Genomic DNA, 27,342 nt, shown 5'->3' with positions numbered 1-27,342 from the left:
TCTCAGCAGGGTCGGCCTGGCAATCTCCTCCTCTTCCTGAGAGACTCAGTCCAAATATGACTTCATATGCTAAGAAACGGTCTTCCTGATATCTTTCCCCTACCCAAGTCACTCTACTCCAGAATCAGTGCTCCACAGCGAATTGGTATTTACCTCCACTAGCATTTATTTCACCAAATCTTCATGCAAGTCTTTTTTCCCCAAATTATTTGTGAGCTCTTTGAATCAAGAAACAGGTCTCTTTTTTTCTAAATCATACATCCTGGTGATATTCTGTTTCTTCAATGAGTATTACCACCCCTAGGGAGAAATACACAAAAATTCTTCAAAATAAGTAATTACAGTAGTAACCAAGAAATAATTCCTGAAAAAATGAGCATAAATATAAAGATAGTTCAAAAAGTGTAAATGGGCCAGCCACAATGACTCATGCCTGTAATCCTAGCACTCTGGGAAGCCAAGGCAGGAGGATCACTTTAGCTCAGGTGTTGGAGACCAGCCTGAGAAAGAGCAAGATCCCGTCTCTACAAAAAAATAGAAAAATCAGCCGAGCCTGGTAGGGCACACTTGTAGCTCCAGCTACCCGGGAGGCTGAGGCAACAGGATGGCTTGAACCGAGGAGCTGGAGGTTGTAGTGAGCTACAATGATGCCACTGCACTCCACCCAGCACAACACAGCGAGACTATGTCTCAAAACAAACAAACAAACAAAAAAAACCATTAATGAAAAGATGTTTAATACACTGATGTAATCATTTCTCATCTATCAGATTAGCAAAAAATCCAAAATCTGACACACCCTGTTGACAAAGCTATAAGGAAGCAGAGATTCTAAAACATTGCTAATGGGAATAAAAATTGTCACAATCTTTATAGAGGGGAAGTTGGCAATAGTTGGCAAAATTTTATCTGCATTTTTCCTTTGACCCACAGACTGACTTGTAGGAGTCTATTCCAAAGATATACTGGCAAAATATTATTTTTAATAGCCTCTAAGCAACCTAAATGTCTATCAATAGAAGATTGCTGAACAAACTATGGTAACCTACATGACAAAGTACTATGCAGCTGAGTATTATACAGTTATAAAACAGTATAAGGAGATACATACACTGCTATGGGCTAAGTGAGAAAAGGTATAGGACAGTATAAATAAGATGTTAAATTTTTATGGAAGAAGAAAGATAAACACGAATGTGTATATATTTATTTTTTTTAAAAAGGAAGAATAAGCCAAAAACTAATAAAAATGATTACCTATAAGGGGAGGAAGGGAACACTAAAGAGAGGACAAGCTTGGAAGCTAGACTTCTCTAACATATCTTGTTTGATAGCCTTTATTCTGGAACGATGAAAATGTTTTCATAATTACATACCAAAACAATTCAAAAAGAAAAAAAGGGGGAGATAGAATGTCGGGTCAGAAAGATGCACCCTGCTTAGCCAAAGTTCATGCCATCAATGTCATTCTTTCAGTGCCACAGAAGTACGAGTCCCAACTCTCATTTTATAAGTACACATACCCAGTTATTTCAAGTGTCCTAAAATTCACCTTAAATTCTTAAAAAAATAAATAAGGTATAGCTTAGTACCAACATTTTTCCAATTTTCTGTTTTCAATTACATTAACTAAAATGTGCTCATTTCCTTTTAGATTCTAGAAAAGTTTAATCCAGGCTACAAGTTAACTGGCAATTTGACAAAATCATTATCTCAAATGAAGTGAGTTCACCTGCAGCCCGTTTGGAATCTCTCCTAGTGTAGTATTAGATGCAAAGCAGTAGAGTACATACACAATACACCAAGAATGAGACTAGATTTACGAAGGTGAAAAACTATTATCCCTGAATTATTACATAATTAATGTTTCAAATTAGTTTTGGTAACTGTAAATTGTGTTGAGGAACCCATAGCCTCTAAACTGGGAGAGGATAACAAAGATCAAGATTTAAGTAATCAAATCTAATCTCTTATGTCTCCTAAGTAACCAGCATTTACTTGTATTTCCAATCCTTGCTGTGATCCTTCCTGGTAGACTGTACAGTTCTGTTTTCCAGAGAAAGAAGCTGTGGCCTTAAACAAGGTCAGGAAATTTCCTCAAGGTCAATTAGTGTACGTCTGAGACAAAATACGAAACCAGGACTTTCCAATGCTTTTATACACACTTTCCACCAGATATACTAAAAATAGAGGTCACCACAATAACAACTTTAATAAGACATTCGTTGAGTTAATTTTTTATTAATAATTCCAAAACTTTGGCAGGAAAATGTCATGCTTCCTCTTCAACATAATCAAAACGAAACCGTTTTAACTGATAACTTGATTTCTGTATGGCAGTGGTTTTCAAACTTCAGCACACATTACAATCACCTTGAGGGCTTGATGGACTCCAGATTGCTGAGCTTCACTCTGAATATACCTTGTTTCTGATTCAGTAGTTCTGGGATGGTACCTAAGAATTTGTTTCTAAGAAGGAAAAGAGTCTTATATAGTCTTATTTTATTGACTTAGAGGAACATACGAGGCTTCTGTATTTCATGCACTTTCAAGTGGCAAATATCATGTGGATTTCACTATGCACAGACATTAAAGTGGTATCTTTACTTCATTATTTAAGCCAAAGCTATTCTGCCAACTCTTTTAGTAACACCACTTAACTTCATAGTTGTATTTCATTAAAAACCAAGATGCATTATGAAAACAAGTTTTTTCAAATAAGAGTAAGTAAAAATTTTACATCTAGCATAATTAGTTTTTTTGTATCTTTAATCTTAGTTTCTTCACAGAACCCTTCAAACTAGTGCACCTTTGTTATATTTCAAATGATCTCCTACACCGTGCATTAAATTGGACATTTCTCAATCACTGCCGCATATGACCTGGAAGATCCAACGTGGCAAAGAGTACTTTCACCTGCAGCTAAAATTAGGAGATTGATTCCATGAACAACTCATGTGACTAATCAAGCACCATCTCCTTATTTCGCTCTGCACTTTTATCATTTTTGAGCCAGATAGTAGTCTAACAACATAAAAACCCGTAAGGGTAATTATGTACAACCATATATTATGTATCCACTTACTATAATACCTGCTAACACAAAATAGGTTTGGGTTTAAAGATTAATGTGCAAAACCCTGTACGTCTTGGGTATTTGTTCTGTTGTAGAAAGATCACTAGTTTAAGAATCAGAAACTGAGTTCCTGGCAATGACCAGCTCTGGGACCTTAGGTAAGTCACCTAAACTCTCTTGGTCTCAATTGTCTCATTTTTAAAATAGAGGAAATTTGATAGGTGACTACCCTAGTCAATTGCAGTTCGGAAATGTTACCCTACAGATTGTCTTGCTGGAAAGCTGACTGCCTGTATTCCAATTCCAGTCCTAGTACTAAGAGAAAACCATGTTTAGAACTGGACATGAGGAAGCTTGACAGGCCCCAGCAGCAGTGATTCTATATTGGATAATGACTAAGCAATCCATTAGATCCTATTTTTGAGGAAACAATATTAGACATAAAAATTGGTAATTAAAGCTGACACCAATCATGGTAGAAAGAGTGACAAACAGAAGCTAAGTTATAGGCGGTTGACCAGAAAAGGGAGCAGAGAGCAGCAGGTACAGCATCTGAGGGGGATAGCAAGTACTAGACTTGTCAATGAGTCATCAAAGCAAAACTAGGACCAATAAATAGTTACTGCTATTTTAATTGGCAAGGAATGACTGTGTTACATGTTTTCGCAATGTCCTATAGGTCATCAGAAGGGGCTCAGCCTGAAGGAAAAAGGAGGAGGAAGTGTGAGAGAAGAAGAAAAGGAGGGTGGCAGAGATCGGGTCCGTCTTTCCTTGCTTTAGTGAAGCTCAACTTTTGTTTTATAAGCATAGATTTCATTTGAAAATGGCTTCCACTACTTAGGGAAGAGGTGGTAAAGTGGAGAAGGAGGTATGGATTGAGGAAATACCTCACTAACTCCCACTGTTTCATTACAATTGCAGACTGTGTTGGGCTTCCTTCCCTCCCCCAGGAATCCTTACAATAAATATCCATCACCTGAAGTAACCTCAGCAAGTCTCCATGCCTTAAAATCAAAACAGATGGAACCAATACTCTTTGCCATTTTGTATTTCATTTAACAATTTACTGCTCTGAGTATATTTAAATAAAATTCCTGAGAGATTTTAATAAGTATCAACATTTACTGATCCCTAGTATACTTATCCCTAACATACTTATTAATCCATAACTATTATTAATCACTGCTTAATTTAACTTTCACCTTTTCTTCCCCTTTCAATTTAAAAAATGAGGAGAAACATAATTCTAGTCTTTAATTTATCCTTTATTTTTTCTTAGTGTTAGATATTCCCTGCAGTTCAAAAGTTTACACCAACTTAAGAAAATGTATCCAAAATAACAAAAAACAAACACTTTTCATATCTAAGCTTCATCTCTTCCCACCTTCTCTCAGGATTACCGTATCAATTATCCTTTTCCCTCATATGTTCAAGTGCTTCCTCTCAGCAGGATACCTCACATTTCAAGTCTTGATCATCTTCAAGATGCACACAAGCAACAAGAACAAAAAACATTACTTCAACCACATTTCACCCTCAAGCTACTATCAGCCCCCAGTCTCACCCCCTTTTGGTCCACTTCTTCATCTCTCCTCCTCCACCCCAGTTCAAGCTGTCAGTATTTCTCCAGTGTAAACTGCAATGGCCTCCTTACTGTACTCCCTCCCCACCACCTTCTGACCTCTTTGAAATCTTCATAATGAGTCAGAATGAGCTTTCAAAAACAAATCTGCTCATGTCATACCTACAGATTTAATATGAAGTCTACATATTTTAGGCCTTTGAAAATGTTTAAATATTAGGGAATGGGTAATAACTGGTGAAATCATTTATGAAATAGAGACTGCAAAGATGGGTAAATTCTCACCATCTACATAAGTCACTGCTAAGGAATAAAGACAAACATTAGATTGGCAATTACTATTGATATTCTTTTATCACACACCCTACAACGTGCAAAAACCATTTACTATTGTAGTAACACATTTTATTCATCTAGACCTGTGCTGTACAATATGATGGCCACTAGCCACAAGTAGCTCTTGAAATGTAATTAGTCCAACTGAGATGTGCTTAAAGTTTAAAACAAACTCGATATTGAATTTAGCACAAAAGAATGCAAAATATCTTAATAATTTTTATATTATGTGTTAGAATAAGACTTCACATATATGGAGTAAAATATATTAAAATCAATTTTACCTAGTTTTTCCTTTTTGATGCGGGTACAAAAAAATTTTAAATTATACACATGGCACAAATTATATTTCTGCTTGGCAGTACTGATCTAGGCATTACAACCCATTCAAGACTGGCTTATAATATAATTTCACTTTCATCCATTTGTACTAATTCATTTGTTAGCAAAAAGGAAAACAACAAACCCAGACTTAAATTTCCTCTAAGTTTTTCAGAATTACAAAGGATGACAAGAGATCTGGATCAGGAGCTTCCCAGTCCAGTAATTGTATATAACATAGTAGCAGACTTTCACCATCACTTTTTCACATTTTCACATGAAATATTAGAAAGCAATATTTTAAATGTATCAGACATTTAGTTAGACATGGTGACTTGCACCTGTAATCCCAGGTACTCGGGAGGCTGAGACGGGAGGATGGCTTGAGCCCAAGAGTTTGAGACCAATCTGGGCAACACAGAAAGACCCTGTCTCTACAAAAAAAAGAAAAAAAAATTTTTCCAGGCACCGTTGTACACACCTATAGTCCCAGCTATTCAGGAGGCTGAAATGGGAGGATTCTTTGAGCCCAGGAGTTGAGGCTGCAGTGAGCTATAATCTTATTAAATACCACTATACTCCAGCGTGGGGGTCAGAGTGAGACTCTCTCTCTAAAAAACTATTTTTTTTAAATAATACAGACATATAGAAGAAAAATGGATATTTACAATTCTATCAAGGAAGCCTATGGAAAACTGAAAAAGTCCACAGCAAGTTAGATTCAAAGAGAGAAAGAGAATTCATCTAGGTTAGCATACCAGACTCTTTAACTATCTCATGTAATCCTCAGAAGAGCTCTATGATTTAGGTTATATATCCTTTCTTTCACTGTCGAGAAAACTGGCTCAGAGGTATTTAAGTAATTTGCCCAAAGTCATACAGCTAATAGGCGATATGGTCAGGATTCAAATCCAAATCTAAATCTAAAGACTGATCTGTTGGAGGAAAATGTAATAAAGAAAACAAATTTAGGTTTAAAACTATATTTCCTCAAAAGAAAATGAATTAAACATTGTGTTACTCCACAAAACTTAATTAAAATACTCTTCAGTAGCTCTGTTTAGTCCAATCAATATTATACACTAGACCAGGTGACTTGATTAAACAAGAAAGGCCCCAAACTGAGGCCCTGCCCTCAGTTAAATTTTTTCCCTACTCTATAATTTTCAGAGTTACTATCATATGAATTTAATAAATATTGAAAATTTCACTTACCTGGAACAGTACTACAGTTTCTAAATGTCTCATTTAAAAAAAAAAAAAAAGAAATGAACTAGGAAAAGCTATTAAAAATCTCTCAGCAAGACGCTAAGACCACAACGTACTTAGCAAAACTTTTATAAATCATTATAAAAAGTGCTTAATTAATCACTAGGAATTACTCAGTAAATCACAATTCTGAAAAATTCATGCTCATGGCAAGAGTCATAACAGCCTTACTCAAACCTAAAAGAGACTCACAAACTAATTTTTTATAGACCCAAATCAGACTTCAGTAAATTAGAAACATAACTAAACCAATGATACCCGAGCAGATTTACTGCACAGGAGGCATCTGAAAGACAGTGCAACTTGAAAGTAAAACAAACCACCTTAAATTGCACTATTTGTCCACATTAACATTATCATTACGTGCCCCCTCAAAAAAACAGTAAGTCCATTACTTACTATACTGTATAGATTCTAGAGGAAGAACTCTTTGGAAATGTTACGGGAAAAAACCCAAACTCTGTAAAATAATTTAAAGAGGTGTATTCTGAGCCAAGTGTGTGTGACTGCAGCTTGGGGAAACATGTCCTCAAGAGGTCTTGAGAAAATGCACCCAAGGTAGCTGGGTGACAGTTTGGTTTTATACCTTCACGGAGACAGGAATTACACATAAAATTATAAATCAATACGTTGAAGGTTTGTCCCAAAACGGTGGGACATCTTGAAGTGAGGGGCTTACAGGTTATGGATGGGTTTAAAGAATCTTTGATTTGTAATTGGTTAAAGGAATGAAGTTCTGTCTTAAGGCTTGGATGTTTTACCCTAAGATAAAGGTGTCTGTTAATCAGAAACAAACCACCCAATTTATCAAAACTCCAGTGATCTGTTAAGTAAACTGATGGCTTACAGGTGTGGTTTAAGCTTCATCATGCATGGCCTTCATTCCTGTTAATGTATTAGTATCTTATTGTTACAAAGAGTAACTCCGAAAGGGAGGCGGAAAAATAAGGCCTGACTTCCCTTCACATGGACAGCAACTCAGCTTTAAGATTTTTCTGGGGTCCCATCAGCCAAGAGGGGGTCCACCCAGTTGGCTTGGGGCTTAACATTCTATTTTAGTTCACAAAAACAAAACATCATTTGTGAATATAATTTGGTAAAAATTTCCTCCTGATAATTAATGATCTATGTAAGGAAACTAAACAATACAGAAAGCAAGAAATTCTAGTTTCTCCAGAAAATATCGTTTCTTAGTCCATAGTCAAAGAGAAATTGAGCGGTCTGGTCCTTTCTTTGTTTACTTTTATACTGCTTGCAGCACTTTTAGCAGCTGCTGTGAGAAATAATTTCTCACATCATTATCCTTATTATGGCCCCTCCACGGAATAGTTCTAGTCCAAATTCTGTCATTCCTGAGTGAACTTAGCAAAATTAACCTTGTCTCAATGTCCCTACATATAAAATGAGGTGAGTGAACTACAACAACACATACGCCTTCTGCCTCAGATTCTGTATTTAGGGAAACTGAGGCAAGATAGCTCAGGCCTCATCTTCTCAGGAAGTTTTCCTTCTGCAATATGAAAAATATGCTATTCTTGTTTCTTTAGCAAGAACGCATTTATCACAAATTAATACTATGTCTCCCAACGAAAGTGTGGATTCTTTGACATCAGGGACATCTCTTTATCTTTGTATCCTTAATGACTATCATAGTGTCTGACTGGTTTTAGTAGCTCCATATAATGTTTGCAAAATAAATAACCAACTCTTGTTCTATCTTCAATGGTAACAATTTCTTGGAGACAACTGAGTTTGGTCCTCTTTATCTCTAATACAGTCACCGTAATTACAAAAAAAATTAAATCACTCTAAAGACCTATTAAACTGGCAAACTCTCCACTTTAAGTATAATGGTTAATGGACTGAGAATATGCTTTGTTCTTCAAATTATGCTATTAAATCCACTCAAAAAGTCACAATTAATCACCTAACCAAAACAATAGAAATTAGTCCACTGGCCAAAGAATGAGATAGCAAATGCTATCAGAAACCACCACAGTAAAGGGATCCTGCTACTCCATATTTCACGTTCTATTTTATAGCACTGTGTCTGAGCCACACGAACTACATGAAAACATTATTTCAACTGAACTACAGTCAAAAATATAATGTCTAAAGATAGAGCAATGGCAAGAACCCAAATTATTTCCTAAAGCAATCAGTAGGGCACAGCACTGAACATTTAGATAGTATGAAAATGCTTTACATGGATAGTAAACCCTTAAGATTTGACAAAATAAACTTTAAAAAGATGACTAATATCTCTCACCATATACTACAAAAATTAACTCAAAATGAATCACAGCCCTAAATGTACATGCCAAAACTACAAAACTCTTAAAACATAGGATTCAATCTTCATGACCTTGAGTTAGGCATGGTTTATTAGATATGACAGCAAACACACAGGTAACAAAAACAAAAAAAGACTATCAAAATTAAAAATTTTCATGCTACAAACAATACCATCAAGAAAGTAAAAAGAGGCCGGGCGCGGTGGCTCACGCCTGTAATCCTAGCACTCTGGGAGGCCGAGGCGGGTGGATCGCTCGAGGTCAGGAGTTCGAGACCAGCCTGAGCAAGAGCAAGACCCCGTCTCTACTAAAAATAGAAAGAAATTATATGGACAACTAAAAATATATACAGAAAAAATTAGCCGGGCATGGTGGCGCATGCCTGTAGTCCCAGCTATTCGGGAGGCTGAGGCAGGAGAATTGCTTGAGCCCAGGAGTTTGAGGTTGCTGTGAGCGGGGCTGATGCCATGGCACTCACTCTAGCCCGGGCAAGAGAGTGAGACGCTGTCTCAAAAAAAAAAAAAAAGAAAGTAAAAAGAAGCTGGGTGTGCTTCCTGGCCCCTATAATCCTGGCCACCTCCCAGCTTGAGGTGGGAGGATTATTTGTTTGAGACCAGCCTAGACAACATAGCAAGATTCCCATCCCCCACAACATAAAATCCTAAAATGTTTTTTAAAAAAGTAAAAAGATAACTTGAGAAAATTTTTGCAAATCATGTGAGTGACAAGTGACTTTTGCCCAGAATATATAAAGAATTCTTATAACTCAATTATTAAAAAAAACCCCACAATTTAAAAATGGGCAAAGGGTCAGAATAGACATTTCTCCAGTGCAGACAAATGGCCAATAAGCACATGAAAAGATGTTCCACATCATTAGTTGTCAGGGAAATGCAAATCAAAACCAAAATGAGATACCATTCACACCTATTAGGATGACTATTATCAAAAAGACTAGTGTTGGCAAAGACATGGAAAAAACTAGAATGCTCATACTCTGCTGAAGGTAATATAAAAGAGTGCAACTGGCCAGGCACAGTGGCTCATGCCTGTAATCCTAGAGCTCTGGGAGGCCAAGGCGCGTGGATCGTTTGAGCTCAGGAGTTCGAGACCAGCCTGAGCAAGAGCGAGACCCCGTCTCTACTAAAAATAGAAAGAAATTATATGGACAGCTAAAAATATATAGAGAAAAAATTAGCCGGGCATGGTGGCACATGCCTGTAGTCCCAGCTACTTGGGAGACTGAGGCAGGAGAATTGCTTGAGCCCAGGAGTTTGAGGTTGCTGTGAGCTAGGCTAACGCCATGGCACTCTAGCCCAGGCAACAGAGTGAGACTCTGCCTCAACAAAACAAAACAAAACAAAGAGTGCAACCATTTTGGAAAATAATTTGGCAGTTACCATATGACCTAGCAATTCCACTCCTATATATGCAAGAGAATGAAGTCATAAGCCCACAAAAAAATTTGTTCACAAATATTCACAGTGGCACTATTCATAATAACCAAAAACCAGAAACACAGATCTGTATCACCTAATGGATGGACAAAAAAAGAAAAAAATGCAGTATGTCCATACAATGCAATATTATTTGGCAATAAAAAGAAATGAAGTCCTGAAACACGCTATAACATGGATGAATTTAAATACATTATGATAAGTGAAAGAAGCCAGTCATGGAACACCACATATTGTATGATTCCATTGATATGAAATGTTCAGAAAGTATACCAGGGGTCACCTAGGGCTGGAAAGGTTGGGAGAAAAATGTGAAGTGACTGATAAAGGCAAGGGGGTTTCTTTTTGGAAAGATGAAAATGTTCTTAAATTTATAGTACCAATGACTGCACTACTGTGAATACACTAAAAACCACTGAACTGTACCCTTTAGATGGGTGAATTGTGTGGCATATGAACATCTCATATGGTTGTTAAAAATAAAAAGATAATCAGACACAATATTTCTTAGAAGAAATGTTGCCAACCAGCTATAAATTCATGCCTTCAAAAGCTAAATACAAGATCACCCAGTACCTTCATTAAATAAATAGAAATGCTCATTAGCAAAGAAGTAACGAGAAATGGGATTGGAGGATTAGCCATCAGGGACTACACTGACACTGGAGTTTGAATATTTACATATGAGAGGCTTTACTTTCACATCCTATTATATTAAATCACCAAAATTTCTTTTAAAATATGAGAAATTGAGTAATAGGGCTAGGTGCCCCAATATTAAATGAACTGAAGTCTACAGACATGAAAAAGGTTGGTCACATAAAATAGAAAAATATTTAGTTGTGTGTCTGTTCAACTGACCCACAAGCCAAATTGCCTTTGACCATTAAAGAACAAGCCATTAAATTAATATCCTAGGAGCTGGAGAACAGAGCCCTCTCACGTAAATATCCCTATTTTTAGTAAACTGTTGAGACTTTTGTGCAAAGTTTGTTTTATCATACGTAGTGGTTTCTCCATCAAGATTAATGGGTTTTCTATCATTGTCCTTTAATATATTAAACAGTGAAATACCAAGTAACACTAAATGTGGCAAGCAAGAAGTGAACAAATTTTAAAAGATCTTAATAGTTTGCTCATATTATAGTCAGACAACTTTTAAGTATGGTTTTTCTATCTGAGAATAAGTGTGTAGTTCACAGAACATTTTCTTATGAACTAATTTTGAATGTGGTTAAGATCCCCAGGCCAGTATTCAGAATCATAGTATGTACCACCAAACCCAAGCATTCTCTACATATTACAGTGTATCCATGGGGGAGGAAAGGTTCATTGTGAGACCAGGGATTCATCCCTTGCTAGCCTCCCATGACTTTGAAAACTAATTATAACTTTAAAAACTATTAGCTCAGTCCAGAGTGGTGGTTGACGCCTGTAACCCCAACATGTTGGGAGGCTGAGGCAGGAGGACTGCTTGAGGACAGGAGCTCCAGACCAGCCTGGGCAACACAGCAAGACTCCTGTCTCTACAAAAAAATAAAAAACTTAGCTGGGCATGGTGGCACACTCCTGGAGTCCTAGCTACTGGGGAGGCTAAAGCAGGAGGATCATCTGAGTCCAGGAATTTGAGGCTGTAGTGAGCTATGATCGTGCCACTCCAGTGCAGCCTCAGCAACAGAGCAAGACCCCGCCTCTTAAAAAAAAAAAAAATTAGGACAAATATTAGGGTATTAAGTATGGAATGTCCAATTTCCTTAAGTATTAAGTCTGACAGTTGATATCTTCGACATTTCACTTTGATACGTGTGTGTGTGTGCGTGTGTGTGTGTGTATGAAGGTACATCCTCATTCTTTCAAACACGTTTTGGCTTGTGATTATCTTTCAAATTTTTTTTAGAGCAATTTTTGTGAAACTATGGATAAGTCAAAAATTCATGTTCTTTTCGAATATGAATTCGGTCATGGAACCAATGCAGCACAGACAGCTCGAAATAATCAACAAAGTGTTTGGGAAGGATGTGGCTAATGAATGCACAGTGTGTCGATGGTTTGAGAAGTTCCGTTCTGGAGATTTTAATCTTGAACATGAGCCATGTGGTGACCTGAGACCAAGATGGATAATGATGAGCTGAAAGCTGTAGCAGAAGCGAATCCATCTCAACCTACTGGTGAATTAGTGGCAAGGTTTGACATTACTATTCCAACAATATTGGACCATTTGAAACAAACGGGCAAGGTAAAGAACCTGGATAGATGGGTTACCCAAGAATTAAATAAGCATCAGAAGAGAAATAGTCTCAAAGCCCCTTTTTGCTGTCACAACATAAAAGTGAACCATTTCTACACCGTATTGTCATGTGCGATGAAAAACAGATTCTTTTTGACAATCGCAAGTGTTTGCCACAATGGCTGGATAAAGATGAGGTGCCAAAACAAAGTCTAAAACTGAATATTCATCAAAAAAAAGCTAATGGTGTCTTTTTGGTGGTCCAGCACTGGTATTGTCCACTACAGTTTGATGAAACCTGGTCAATCAATTACAGTGGGTGTCTACCCCACAACCAATTGGAAAAAATGATCAGGATGCTTGCAATTAAGCAGCCGAGATTGGTCAACAGAGACAGACTAATACTCTTGCAAGACCACATGTCACAAAAAACAATGCTGCTCAAACTACAGAAGTTGAACTTGGAAATTCTGTCATCCACCGTATTCAGCAGACCTTGCACCAACTGACTACCACTTCTTCTAGCCTTTGGACCACTTTTGCAAGGAAAAATATTCAAATATTAACAAGCTGTGGAAACCGCCTTTCATAATTTCATTGCCACTCACCCTCCAGGTTTCTTTGCTGCTGGCATAAGCAAGCTACCGTTAAGATGGCAAAACTGTGTCGACAGTTTAGGCACATACTTTGATTAATCGTACTGCTTCTTGTTTAAGATATAAACTAAGCTTTTGATTCGAAATCAGACATTTCATATTTAATTATCTAATATAATAAAAAGAACACTAGATGTCGTTTTCAAAAATCTCCAACATTAACCAAGTGTACAACTCTTAACATTTAAATGAAACCTACATCACAAGGTGATTTGTCATAAAAATAAGCTGTCCTTACTGTTATCCTCAGTTTAAGTCATGATATATAATAGCTTCTTTTTTTTTTTTTTTTTTTGAGACAGAGTCTCACTCTGTTGCCCGGGCTAGAGTGAGTGCCGTGGCGTCAGTCTAGCTCACAGCAACCTCAAACTCCTGGGCTTAAGGGATCCTACTGCCTCAGTCTTCCGAGTAGCTAGGACTACAGGCATGCGCCACCATGCCCGGCTAATTTTTTGTATATATATATTTTAGTTGTCCATATAATTTCTTTCTATTTTTAGTAGAGACGGGGTCTCACTCTTGCTCAGGCTGGTCTCGAACTCCTGACCTCGAGCGATCCACCCGCCTCGGCCTCCCAGAGTGCTAGGATTACAGGCGTGAGCCACCGCGCCCGGCCTGATATATAATAGCTTCTAAAACCCCTAAGCTTTGTAAAGCAACCAGTAATTTACATGTTTTGTTTTTGTTACTATTTCTGTTAATACCAAAAAGTTTTAAAGTTAACACAAATTAGAGTCTGCCATAGGAAATATAGGCAATTTAAGGATGAAATAAAAAATAATCACAAGTTACAACCAAAGATAATCTTGCATTATGTATTTTCTTTATCTGTTATTTTAAGAGATTCCCATCTTTGTCCTGATTTAAAAGGACTAAAATTACAAGAAATGTAAAACAAACAAACAAAAAAACTAAATAAATGCTGAAAGCAGAAAAACTAAGTAATTTGCCTAACTAGGAGACAGAGAAGCCAACCTAGGCAGCCTGGTTCCACCTTCTTACCTATTTCCCTCTCCTGGTGGAAAAGAAATCTCTACAAATTTCATTTACTCCTTCTTCTAGTTCCCCTACCACCAAGCTAAGAACATAGAAATGGCTGCCTGCAGTATATATAGTTTATAGAACTTTTTCTTATGAACTCAATTTTAAATGGAGGTTAAGTTCCCCTGAGATTCAACTATAAAGATTTCCATTAAAGATTTTTAAAATAGAAAAAGTGTGTATTATTTCTTTTAGGGTTAGGGAATACATTAATTTGCATTTTTATAATATGCTACTTACCTGTAAGAAATTCGCTAAAATTTATGACTATTTAAGATGCCAAAAGTTCAACATGCTACACCATATATAAAACCACAAGCCTGACTAAATCAACCAGAACAAGCACCCACAGCTCTAGGAAAATTGCCAAATGGTGATAAACTTATACCTAGTAAACCAGCCCCTGGCCATGACTGGCCAATTCTCCTGATGCTCTTTTCCTATTACCTACCACTTTGAGCTGACATTACTTTTCTTATATTCCAAACTACCGTATGAGAATTTTAACCACTAGTAGAAGATTCCCACAGGTTAAATGGCTGCCACTTGCATGTATACAACATGACCACTGCTTATTTCTCTTGGAAAAAGTGGGAATGTCCAGTATTTGCTATGTATGTAATGTTTCTACAATATGGATTGTTTTCACTGTGTTTGACAAGCAAAAATCTTTAAGAGCTACATCACTTGCATTCAAATGTCTGATTTGTGTTTTCTTCTATTATCAGTAAAGTTAAAATCATTAGTGTGCAACTATCACAAATCCCTTCTTCCTAGTTTTGATCTCACCAATACTCAAAATGCACAACACTTTATAAATACACACCTATCCCTTGCTTTATGAGTTTAAGAGGTTCCAATTTTTTTTTTTTTTTTTCTTTTGAGACACTGTGTCACTTTGTTGCCCTGGCTAGAGTGAGTGCCATGGCATCAGCCTAGCTTACAGCAACCTCAAACTCCTGGGCTTAAGCAATCCTACTGCCACAGCCTCCCGCGTAGCTGGGACTACAGGCATGCGCCACCATGCCCGGCTAATTTTTTCTATATATATTTTAGTTGGCCAGATAATTTCTTTCTATTTTCAGTAGAGACGGGGTCTCGCTCTTGCTCTTGCTCAGGCTGGTCTCGAACTCCTGACCTTGAGCGATCCACCCGCCTCGGCCTCCCACAGTGCTAGGATTACAGGCGTGAGCCACTGCGCCCAGCCCAATATTTTTGCTTATATGCAAAAACATATTCTGCAATTCAACTGTATTCTGTAAAACAAACAAAAATATTTAAGTTTTTTTTAAAAAAAGGAAAAGTATCAAGTTGGTATATTGACAATGTGTTCATAATTACATTCTAAAACCAAATGTAAAACCTGTCACTACAATGTTGTTGTTATTGTTTTATTAAGCATTGAAGTATGAAAGGATTTAGAAGCAGTTGCAACACTAGCTCTGATAATTTTAGGAGCTGAGCAAGTTAATATATACTCTGGGAACACTCACCAGGTATTTGGGAGACATTTTTGCATGAAATATGATGGTTTTCCAGGTAAAATTCTTCATCTCCTTTGCAAGAACACAGTTAAAGAAAGAATACTGAGATTCTCAACAAGCATACCAACATCATTCAATGGGGAAAGAACAGTCTTTTCAGCAAATGGTGCTGGAACTATATATCCACATGCAAAAGAATGAAGTTGAACTTTACTTCATGGCATATATAAAAAAAAACTCAAAATTAATCATAAACCTAAATGTAAGAGCTAAAACTATTAAACTCTTAAAACACAGGGATAAACTTTCATTACCTTAGATTTGGCAAAAGATTATTAGATAAGACAAAAACAACAAAAAAAGATAATTTGGACTTGATCAAAATTAAAAGCTTTTCTGCTTCAAAGGACATTAACAAGAACATAAAAAGCCCACAGAATGACAGAAAATGTTCGCAAATCACGTACCTGATAAAGGACTTGTATCCACAATATATAAAAATCTACAACTCAATAATAAAAAAGACAAACCAACCTAAAAATATATAAAGGATATGAATAAACATTTCTCCAAAGAAGATATGCAAATAGTCAATAAGTACATAAAATGGTTCTCAACATCATTAGTTATCAAGGGAACACAAATCAAAACCATGAGATACCATCCACCAGGATGGCTAGAATAAAAAACAGGTAGTAACAAGTATTGGCAAGGATGTGGAGAATTCTGCATAGTCATACACTGCTAGTAGGAATATAAAATGGTGCAGCCACTACAGAAAAAGATCTGGAAGTTCCTCAAATGATTAAACATAGAGTTATCATATGATTCAGCAATTCCACTCGTAGCTATATACACAATTTTTTAAATTGTTCAAACAATAACTTGTACATGAATATTTATAGCAACATTATTCGCAAAAGCCAAAACGTAGAAGCAACCTAAGTGTCCAACAATTGATGAAGTAACAAACATTGCTTATTCTTAAAAGTACCCAAAACACCAAGGACAAGGGGATTACTGGATTGCTCCCTGGGTACAGATCACAAGGGTTTCTTGTGGCAGTTCTTGCACAAGAAAGAACAGGGGTACCAACACTGTTCTATACATGTCAAGTCAGAAACTGTAAGACAGTACAGACTGCCTCAGTGGGCACAAATGAAACAGAATGAAAGTGGTAAGGAGACTTGTTACAAGGTCAAATCCAACCAAACTCCTTGTTACCTTTTGTATACCACACCTATTGAAAGTTGGGAAATTCTCCCTTGTGATTTGAACACATCTTATAATGTTTGGATTTGCATTATTCCACTATACCACCAAAAACTGTAGATCTAAATACAGGTTTAAATCTACCACAATTTTGGCAAGAAAATGTTACTTCACATTTACTGTTTGGCAATTTTGGTTGAAACAAAGACTCACTCAGTTCACCTCAAATGCTGGGGATGGGAAAGTATCTTAAAGATATACACAGAAAAAAGGATGGAAGGTTTCATGGAGACAGCAATTCCACAATATCTACTTCTATTTCAAGAACTGCTCTAGTGAGGGACTGGAATTATTGAAAATGGCCCTCAAAAGCCCTAGTGAGATGATTCCTACTCTGCTGCTTCCTTTAGGCCAGGTATACTCTGCAAGATCAGTCAGCTAAAGCCAGGGTGGACAAGGGTCACAGGAAAGAGGACATCATCACCTATGTGTCAAAAGCAGCTGAGGCTTAGAGCATAGCAGGCCTCTAGAATGCAAAGCTTCCTCTCTAGCTGATGGTAAGACTCAAGTCCAACATCTAATATATCAGAATATGAGAGGAAATACAGGGAAACCTCATTTTATTGCACTTTACTGCATATTTTGTAAATTAAAAGTTTGTGGCAACCCTGCTTCAAGCAAGTCTATGGGTGCCATTTTTCCAACAACACAGGCTCACATCATGTCTGTCTCTATGTCACATTTTGGTAATCATTCCAATATTTCAAACTTTTTCATTATGCCTACTGTGATGATCTGTGACCAGTGATCTTTGATTAACTATTCACTAATTTCATTACATGTATTTTTTCAGCAACTATATCACACTGGTGGTTCATATTAAGAAAATACTCTAAGCATGGTGATTCAAACCTGTAATCCCAGCATTTTGGGAGGCCACGGGAGGAGGACTGCTTAAGGATAAAAGCCTGAGACCAGCCTGGGCAATACAGTGAGACCCTGTCTCTACAAAAAATAAAAAAATTAGTGGGGCATGGTGGTGCTCACTTGCAGTCCCATATACTAGGAGGCTGAGGCAGGACGATCCCTCTAGCCCAGGACTACAGTGAGCTATGATAAAGCCACTGCACTCCAGCCTGGACAACAGAGTGAGACTCTGTCTCAAAAAATAAACAACCAATAAATTATTTGGATCTGGATTCAGCACTATTAAATATTAACTGTATTCTTTAAAAAAAAAAAAACTTTTTTGGTAATAACACAAGAACGGTTTACTTTCAAAATTTTTCACAATCACCATCATCTCAACTATGACCACTGTTAAAGCTATGGGACCAAAATAAAACTGTGTTCAAATACTAGTTTTGTCACGTGGCACAGCAGCCTCCTACAGTCACAGCCTCCCATCGTGCCTCCCTGAAAGCTTCCACTGGCCAAAGGAGATGCTCAACCTAGACCAAAGGTTTTCTAAATAGCTCAAGAGTGTTGATTCATAGCACCTGACAAGTCATCCTAAGTAAAAAAGACTATCTTACAAAGAATTATTGACGTGGTTTTTAAGGCATGGTTTGAACACCAATAAGATTAACAAGAAATTTTTAAGAGAGTTATGCCAGTCTAGACCAAAACAAACAAAGAAACAAACAAACCAACCCAGACATCTCACAATGAAAAGAAACTCCTGGGCTCCCAACTTTCAACTGGGCAGGAAGCAGGCTGAAAATGCTACTCAGTTGCAAATAGGTCTTTTTCTTTCTCTCAGAGGGTGGAGCCAGAAGCAGAACAAAATAATGGATGAAGGAACCAGTTCCAGGTAGCAGAACTGGGCCCTAATCAAGGAACATTCATTGCTCCCAAGTAGGGGATCCTAACAACATGTACACGGCTAGATTTCAGAATTGCTGTGCATCAGCAATTGCTATATGCCCTCCCACTCTTCCCTTATTTGAATGGGAGCATCTACTGAAGTTGTCCTATACCTGTCGCACCATTTTATGCTGGGTATACCTGTACTTCATGGGTCCTCCTCCTGTCAGGAAGTGGAATCTGGCCGGGCGTGGTGGCTCACGCCTGTAATCCTAGCAGGCAGAAGGATCGTTTGAGCTCAGGAGTTTGGGGCCAGCCTTAGCAAGAGGGAGACCCCGTCTCTACTAAAAATATAAAGAAATTATACGGACAGCTAAAAATATATAGAGAAAAATTAGCCGGGCATGGTGGCACATGCCTGTAGTCCCAGCTGCTAGGCAGGCTGAGGCAGGAGGATTGCTCGAGCCCAGGAGTTTGAGGTTGCTGTGAGGTTGGCTGACGCCACGGCACTCTAGCCTGAGCAACAGAGTGTCTCAAAAAAATTTTTTTTAATTAAAAAAAAAAAAAAAAAGAAGTGGAATCTAATCTTCTCCACCTCTTTTTGAATCTGGACTGATCTTGTGGCTTGTTTTGACCAACATAATGTAGCACAAGTGGCACATGACTCAAGGAGCCCCGTAGCTTCAACTCTTGCCCTCTTGGAGCACTGTTGCCACTATGCAAAAAGCCCAGGTTATTACTAGTAAAGAGGCTACATGAAAGAGAACCAATTTCTGCCCCCACTGACAGTTCCAGGTCATCAGCAAGCACGTAAGTGAGGACATCTTAAACCATCCAGTCCTAGTCAAGGTGTCAAGTGACTGAAGCCACCTGAGTGACTTCAAGTAAGAATAGGGAAAAAAAAAAAAAAAAAAAACCTGCCTACCTCAAATAACAGAATCATGAGCAAATAATTGTTTTAAGATACTATATTTTGGGATTGTTACATAGCAACAGGTGAGACAGTGGTAATTAAATAATGGTGCATCTTACAAAGGATGGCATCTTAAATTGATGAAATACGAAAAATAGCTCAATACATGCTTTTAAAAAATACTAACATGAGGAAAAGAGAGCAGGAACTCATCAACATAAAATACCACAGACTATAACCTACAATCACTATATCCCAGATTAACATTAAAAAATAAAGTTTTGAAAGTGTGACTATCACAAAGGAAATCCTAGGAATCCTTTCCTAGGCTATCTAACCTCCAGACTCAAAATTTTAAATAGATAAGGAGCCAAATCAACTTTATGTAAATATCACCAAAAATGCAAATGAAACAAGATGGAGAACATCCTGAAATGAAAACAATGAAAACAAATGGTGCTACAGTCTGAACATCTGTGTTCCCTCAAAAATCACAGGTTGAAAATTACTCTCCAAGGTAATGGTATTAGAAGGTGGGGCCTATAAGAAGTGATTAGGTCATGAGTGCTCCACTCTCAAGAATGGAAGTGATGCACTTACAAAAGAGGCCCCAGAATGCTGCTGCCCCTTCCACCATGTGAGGACAAATAGAAGGTGCCATCTATGAGGAACAGGCCCTCACTAGACACTGAATCTGCTAGCACTTTGATCTTGGACTTCCAAGCCTCCAGAACTATAAGCAATAAATTTTTGTTGTTTATAAATTACCCAGCGTAGAGTGCTGTATTTTGTTATAGCAGCCTAAACAGAATAAGACAAATGAATGACATACTTGAATTATGGGTCACTTTTTAACGACAAGCTTTTTAATTGTCAACTTCAACTAAACTCTTAGAATGCCACTGAAATTACTGTGACTTTAGAAGATAACATAAGCGAGAATGCTGAATTTTAGGCCATTTCTAAGAGATTATTTAAATAAAGTAGAATTAATTTTTGAGGTCAAAATAATTGGATATTGTGCTCAAAGTTAACATGGCATTCTTTTATTAGGGAGGAACCATGTGTAGCGACAAAGCACCCGAATTCAGACAACCTTGGTCTAGTCTAGCAGGATGACCTAGGGCAAAGCACTTACTTATTTTTAGCTTTGATTCCTTGACTACGATCAGCCAAACGGCTACTACCAGCACTCCAGAAAATCTAAAAGGAACAGGAATTTTACCAAATTAATAGCTAAGAATACTGTGGTTAACATAATTAAATGTTAATATTAAATATTAGTACCTATTAAAGCCACCATGTGAGTACTTACTACATGCTAAATGTACAGTCATCTAATCCTATTAACAATCCTATGAAGAATGTATTATTGTACTATTTTACAGAATAGTAAACTGAGGCTTAAAGAGGTTAAGTAACTTTTTCTTAACTCTTGAGCCAAAATTTTTAAATCCTTTCCTCTGCTGCTTCACCACAAGCACAAGAGCCTCAATGCTAAGCTTCAAATAAAAAGCAAGAATTGTAGTGTCAAAAATGCATCCAGGAAGCACATACAGTGCCACCAGCAATGGACTAGGAATCAGAAGACCTAAGTTCTAATGCCAATTCTACACAACCTACCTACTACACGTGGGCATAAGACAATGAATAAGTTAGCCTCTTTGGACTTTGTTTTTTGGTTTTTTTCGTTAATGAAATATTTACTAACTTAAAAAAAACATTTTTTTAAAAAATATGTAACATTTCACAAATTTGCGTGTCCTCCTTATGCAGGGGCCATGCTAATCTTCTCTGTATCGTTCCAATTTTAGCATATATGCTGCCGAAGCAAACACTGTGGTTTGTTTTTGTTTTAATCCACAAAATGAGATCTGACTAAATACATTTTAAGATTCAGCCTTCTCAACTCTGAAATTGATTCTCCTCATATTTTAAAAGTTATATTAATTTAAATGTTATTTCCATAATGAATTTTCTAATTCAATCAATTATCATATTTATATGCAAAAGCGTATTAGAAGGCATGAAGATTTTCTGGCCACTTATTACTTTCTCCCTAAGAACAAACTGCACTCATTCTGGCACTTAATCATACACTCTTACACTGCCTTGTAAGAGCCTATACTGCTCACCTCTGCAGGTCATTGAAATCTCCCCATTTATTTCACTTCCCAAGTATGTCTGTCTCCATGTTAGACTAATATCCATAAGGATACAGCCATTTCTTCAGTGTCTGTTGAAAGAATAAACTGAATCGAAGAACAAGGACATACAGTAATTATTCAATAAATGCACGTTGGCTACGTGGAAAGTATTTCTCCTCTCTACATTTAAAACTACATTTTAACAACTCGAGAGTGGATTCTAAGAAATTTCCATATAATTAATAATCTATTTTCTTTTGGATTACTACAGATTTCCAGTTACTCCAAGTTTCTTGACACACAATGAAAACCCATTCACTGAGCCTAGCACAGCCACTGAAATAAAGCAGGGGCAGGAAAAAAAAAAAAAAAAGGGAACTAAATACCACAAATAATTATAATTTTACAATAAAATCAAGTAAACCACTGTGGTTACATTACCTCAGGAGATTATACTCAGAAATTATTTCCATGACTTGTCTCAAATAAAGATGCTTACAAAAGTATTCCTAACATGAAAGTGAAGGAAAAGAAATATTAACAAAAAATGTAACAGAAACCAAATAAAATTTAATAAGAAAGAAATTAGCATGGTTACCAAATGTGATATATTATATACCTGAAAATGAGAACAGATTTGAAAAGAAAGATGATCATAAGGTATCACAAAGATGAGTCTAGAAACTTTTTATATTTGAGTATCAGAAATGTTATTTCAAAAATCATTTTCACCTAGAAGAAAGCAAAAGTACAAAGAAGAAAAAATACAATATAGATGTAAAGTTTTTCTTTGAGGAGAAAGGGCAGCAGGACACAAATGGAAAGATAAAGGGTCACATTGGTTCACAGTGGAGGAGTCACCAAAAACAGCAAGATCATAAGCAGGAATGTGTGCAACCAAGTCTTAGACCTAAAGAATCCATCCCTTAAGCATTTTATGAACTTGAATAATCACTGTCCTCTGAGTGCATCCATTTATAAAAAACAAAAAAGGTTTATAATTTTATGCCACAATGAATGAGTATTTAAAACTACTTTGAGGTTTAAAATTACTACAGCAACCTTATAAATGTCAGAAGAGGAAAGTGTCATGGCAACATTAGATGTCACAAAAGGGCAGTCTGGGCCAAGAAGAGAATGCCCTAACAAGAGAACCAGCGAATAAGAAATGAGCCATGAAAAGGAATGACCTACTAGAAAATAAACAGCCAAATTGTCAGATTCCAAATAAACAGCAGCAATGAATTATCTGAATTAGGAAAAACTAAAAGGTTCTTGATGTTATACTTTCAAAATATTTTAAAATAACACTCATTTAGCAATTTACAAAATGCCTCTTTAGGAAATCTATGGTTTAAAAATAACCTGATTTTCCACACATGCAAGTCCAATACTAACTGAAACAAAACTTCAAGGGAAAAAGATTCTCCTTTAAATGCAACTATATATCATCTGTAAAAAACTGAAAGTTATAGGCCAGTTGCACTAAATTTTCTTAAGCATCATTAAGGACAATGGAATACTGACTGAGCCTCAATCAAAGTGAGTCAAGCTGTCAATAATCAGGTTCATTTTATTAAAAAACTCCTCTATGAAATCACCAGGCATTTAATAAAACAGGAATATTTTCACTCTTCCAGGATTCCTAATAAGAGATAAAACCAGGCATAAAAAGAAGAAATGTAAACTCAACAAGCCAGAAGACACACTTGCGTGACCACAAATTAGAGTTACTGTTTCATTTTGTGTTGACTCCAAATTAAAGTTACTATTGCACATGGCCAACGGTGATTAAGAAACAACTTCGACCAACAGTTGGAAACAAATTACTCGCTTAAGCAGTTACGCTCATAAAACCCAGAGAGAGTACTTTTAAAGAGTTTAGATGTTGCGTTAAACGCAGATCATGAACACCTCCGCCACTTCCTTTGCGGGTTTCTATACCAGCTGGGGTTGATAAGGTCGACTCCAACAGGGAAAGCAGCTCAAGTGGGAAATGGTATCCTCATACAGCCCAGAGAACCGGTGACGCACTGGGAGCTTGGAAAATATCCCAGCGTTTACCTTGCTAGGAGCAGTTAGGTAGGAAGATGTCCACATGCACTATTGTTTTCCAGATATGTTTGTTTATTTTTAACTTCTGTTTTGATATCAGCACTCTCGACCTCAGCCTAATGGGGAAAGGAGGGGATGGCAGCGCCGCTGGTGGTATTCGGGTGCAGCACAAGTTTAAAAAATAAAAAACACAACCTTTTTTTTTTTTTTTAATTGCAGTCTATCCGCTGCCCTCACCCCTCTCCTTCTCCACCCTCTGCCATCACCCCACGCAGCGCTTCGCCACTGCCACTTCGGGTCCCCATGACAACCCCACCCCAGGGCAGGCCCCCCTCCGCCGTCTCTCGGCCCCCGACCCGGCCCGCCACGACTCCCCCTGCCCTCGGCTCTCGCTCTCCCCGCTCCCGAGGGGCGGGCCAGGGCCCCTCCGGGCGCGCGGGCCCAGTCCCGGGTGAGGGCACGAGCCTCACCAGTCGGGGACGTGGGGAAGGGCGGCCTGACGCGTAGCTGGGGAGGTCCCCCCCAAACGGGTGACGCGTGGGGGGCGGGGGCGCGACCCCAAATGGGGAACGGCGGCCCCGCGCCCCTCTCTGGTCTGCCGAGGGGAGCCGAGGGGCGGACGCAGTGGGCGCGAAGGAACTCGTCTGTTTTCACAAACAACGACGCGTCGCGGCGGCGGGAGATGCTGGGGTCGAAGCTCACCTTGAAGGGGTTGTTGAGATCCGGGTCCGCAAATGGGTTACTGTCGAAATCCGACATCTCTCTGGCGCTCGGCGTCACCCACCCGACCCAGGCGAAGGGAAAGAGATGAGGCGAGGCCGCCGCCCCCCTGCGCGTTCACGTCGCCGCCGCCGAGCAGATCCGGGTGCAGCTCGCGGGGCCACCCAGCCGGCCGCGCCACTGAGCATGCCCGGTGCGACTGGCTCCCGGCCGCGGCTCCCGTTCCCGGCCTGTTCCTCCGGGCCTGGATCCCACGCTCCGGGCTTTGGCTGCGACCGAGTAGGGCCCGGAGGCGGAGGGAGCCGGGAACGGCGAGCGGAGGTGATGCGCCCCGTGGTCTAAAGCACCGCATCTCGAGGAGCGTGCGCGGACCCGACTGTATTAGCATCGATTTAAAATCGGCTCCCTGGCACCCAGCGTGACTTAGGGAAGAGGTGGTATTTTGTGGGAAGGAAAGACGCACAATGACCCCCCCCACCCCCCGTGCGAGGTTGGGAAGCAGCCTGGTGGCGGAGTGCGCACACCTGGGGGTGGGGGCAGCAGCTGTTTAACCGCGCTCGGGGCACGGGGCTGTGGAGAAGCCTCCGCGCCAATCTCCAGAGGAAACGCTGGGGCGCGGGGGAGGGGCTTGCTAATAAATTTTGCGCCGAGTCCACCTGGGAATCCCGGCCTCCCATCTTCCGGTCCCTCCAACTCTAAGTTGCTGCTAAATCACGGAGAGCAGCTTTGGCACTGTGGATCCGGACTTGTTCCAAGGAGCTTTGGAAAGATGAGATTCAGTACCAGGGGATGGCCCCTTATCCCGTCTTTCGGGAATCTGTAAAATGGCTACCTCTTCGGACATCACAGGGAGGGGTGGCACCAGTCCAGAGATCAAGGCCCTCAAGTTAATATTGGTGGAAGATAAAAACATACTCGTTTTTGTTTACCTTCAGGCATTTGGATGCAAAATATACACTTTTGAATTTTTCTTATTCTTTTCCCCAACACTAAGGATGAGATTCTCAAAAAATGTGTGTGTAAGAAATTCATTCGTACCATTCGTTGCCCCACCCCTGAACTTACTGAGAGGGCCTCACTTTCCCCACTTGCATTTTCCTTCTGCCCTAACAGAAAAGCATTTAGATGAAGCTACAAAGAGCCAGAATTATTTTGACTTGGTGGGTATCTAAGAATTGGAAAGATCTAGATTTAGTCTTACTTGGTCTTTTGGAGGCTTTGCACTATGCAAAGTAAGAAATGATACTTTCTCCCCACTGTGAAAACACTAGCTAGCTACATGGCCGAAAGCACATTTGCTAAAATCTCCCTGTGATGGTACCAAGGTTGGGATACATGACAAAGCAGCCGCTTCTAGGTGGCCAACTAAGAGTGTCAACTAGTAAGTGACAACAGGCAGGGATGATCTTGACAGAACTATAAGATTCTAGATATGAAAAAGAGGAAGCAACCCATTATGCTCACCATCCTATCCTCAGCCACTGCCCAGTGCCCGAATTATAACTTAGTGCTCAGTGTGTGTGTCTGTTCGAATCCCAATTCTGACACTACTTGTGCTACTCCCTTCACCTCTCTGAGGCTGTAAAGAGTTAAAAATTAAATGAGACAAGAAATAGAAAAGTGTCCTACATGTTTATTTAGTGTCTAACGAATACTAATTGAATGCCTGAAAATGGAAAGGAAGCCCAGCCCCTGGTTCTTACACAGGTGTTTTGCCTTAACTCTCCTGAGCTTGACCTTGCCCAGTTGATCTGCCCTAACTCCATCCAATTGTCCTCCAAATACTCAATCAGCAGCTATTTATTATGCATCTACTATGTTCCCAGACTATGAGGATCAGCTGAGCCTGCACTGCAGGATGGAAAGTTCCAACAGTGCTCTGTTTACAGCTAATGATATTAGCACCTAATGCAAAGGTTTATAGATTTCATTGTTACAGAATCACTTGGGAATACTTGTTAAAGATGCAGACACCCACCTCTCCATGCCTTCTATCCCCAAGATTAAGGGATCTGAGATAGGGGCCCTGGATCTGCATTTTTTATTTTTACATGTCTTTGTATATACAAATCACATCATTTTACATAAATGCATAAATGGATACATAGCATACATACTGATTTTTTCACTTTTTTTAAAAAAAATTATTCTTTGTCCTCCCTGTTCTCTTCCCCTATGTTAATAATCTAGTACTTTTCTTCCAATATTCTTATTGTATATCTACACACTTAAAGTAACTCACATAGTCATATAAAAACAACACGTATTTGTGCAGACATACATACACTCTAATACTGTGTTTTGGCATTGTCTTGAGAAATGGGGTCATATACATACTCTTCTGCAGCTTATTTTTTCACTCAATGATACTTATGGCAGAGTTTCTCAGTGAGATGTGCATTGGCAAAGAGACAGGGTAAGGTTTTTTACCCTATATACCACATAGTACTGTCACTTTTTATGTGTATGGTGACTATAGAGGTGAAAATGGAAGCATGGCCTAATGGAAATCCCTCTAAATCAACAACCATACAGTTAATTTATTATTTTTAACTACTGCAAAATCATATTTAAAGGACCCCCAGGTGATTCTGATAGTGGTAATGTGACTTTAAGAACACTGATTATTCAAGTCAGTGACAAGTTGGGGAAAAAAAGAAAAGCAAATTTTAAAAAAGTTAAAAAAAAAAAAAAAGAACACTGATATAAGGATATTCAGACATATGGTCCTTACATGAATGTCTTA

At 38.5% G+C, this 27,342-nt stretch overlaps 1 protein-coding gene and 1 non-coding gene across 3 annotated transcripts in view; both read right to left on the bottom strand.

The window, feature by feature from the left end:
- The window catches only part of SCAMP1 (secretory carrier membrane protein 1), an 89,207-nt gene extending 64,472 nt beyond the window's left edge, over positions 1-24,735 (bottom strand). For both annotated transcript variants that reach the window (XM_069492017.1, XM_069492018.1), the window contains exon 1: positions 24,579-24,735. In XM_069492017.1, the coding sequence (XP_069348118.1) occupies positions 24,579-24,635 (57 nt within the window). In that variant the 5' untranslated portion in view covers positions 24,636-24,735. The remainder of the gene's footprint in view (positions 1-24,578) is intronic.
- Positions 21,406-21,512, bottom strand: LOC138398469 (U6 spliceosomal RNA). Its single transcript, XR_011235961.1, has one exon. It is a non-coding gene; the product is annotated as a U6 spliceosomal RNA (small nuclear RNA).
- Positions 24,736-27,342: the final 2,607 nt, after the last annotated feature.

Source organism: Eulemur rufifrons, chromosome 17, assembly GCF_041146395.1.
Source record: "Eulemur rufifrons isolate Redbay chromosome 17, OSU_ERuf_1, whole genome shotgun sequence".
NCBI classification, from domain to species: Eukaryota; Metazoa; Chordata; class Mammalia; order Primates; family Lemuridae; genus Eulemur; species Eulemur rufifrons.
The sequence above is the reverse complement of the archived record's forward strand: the minus strand, read 5'-3'. Positions and strand labels throughout refer to the sequence as shown.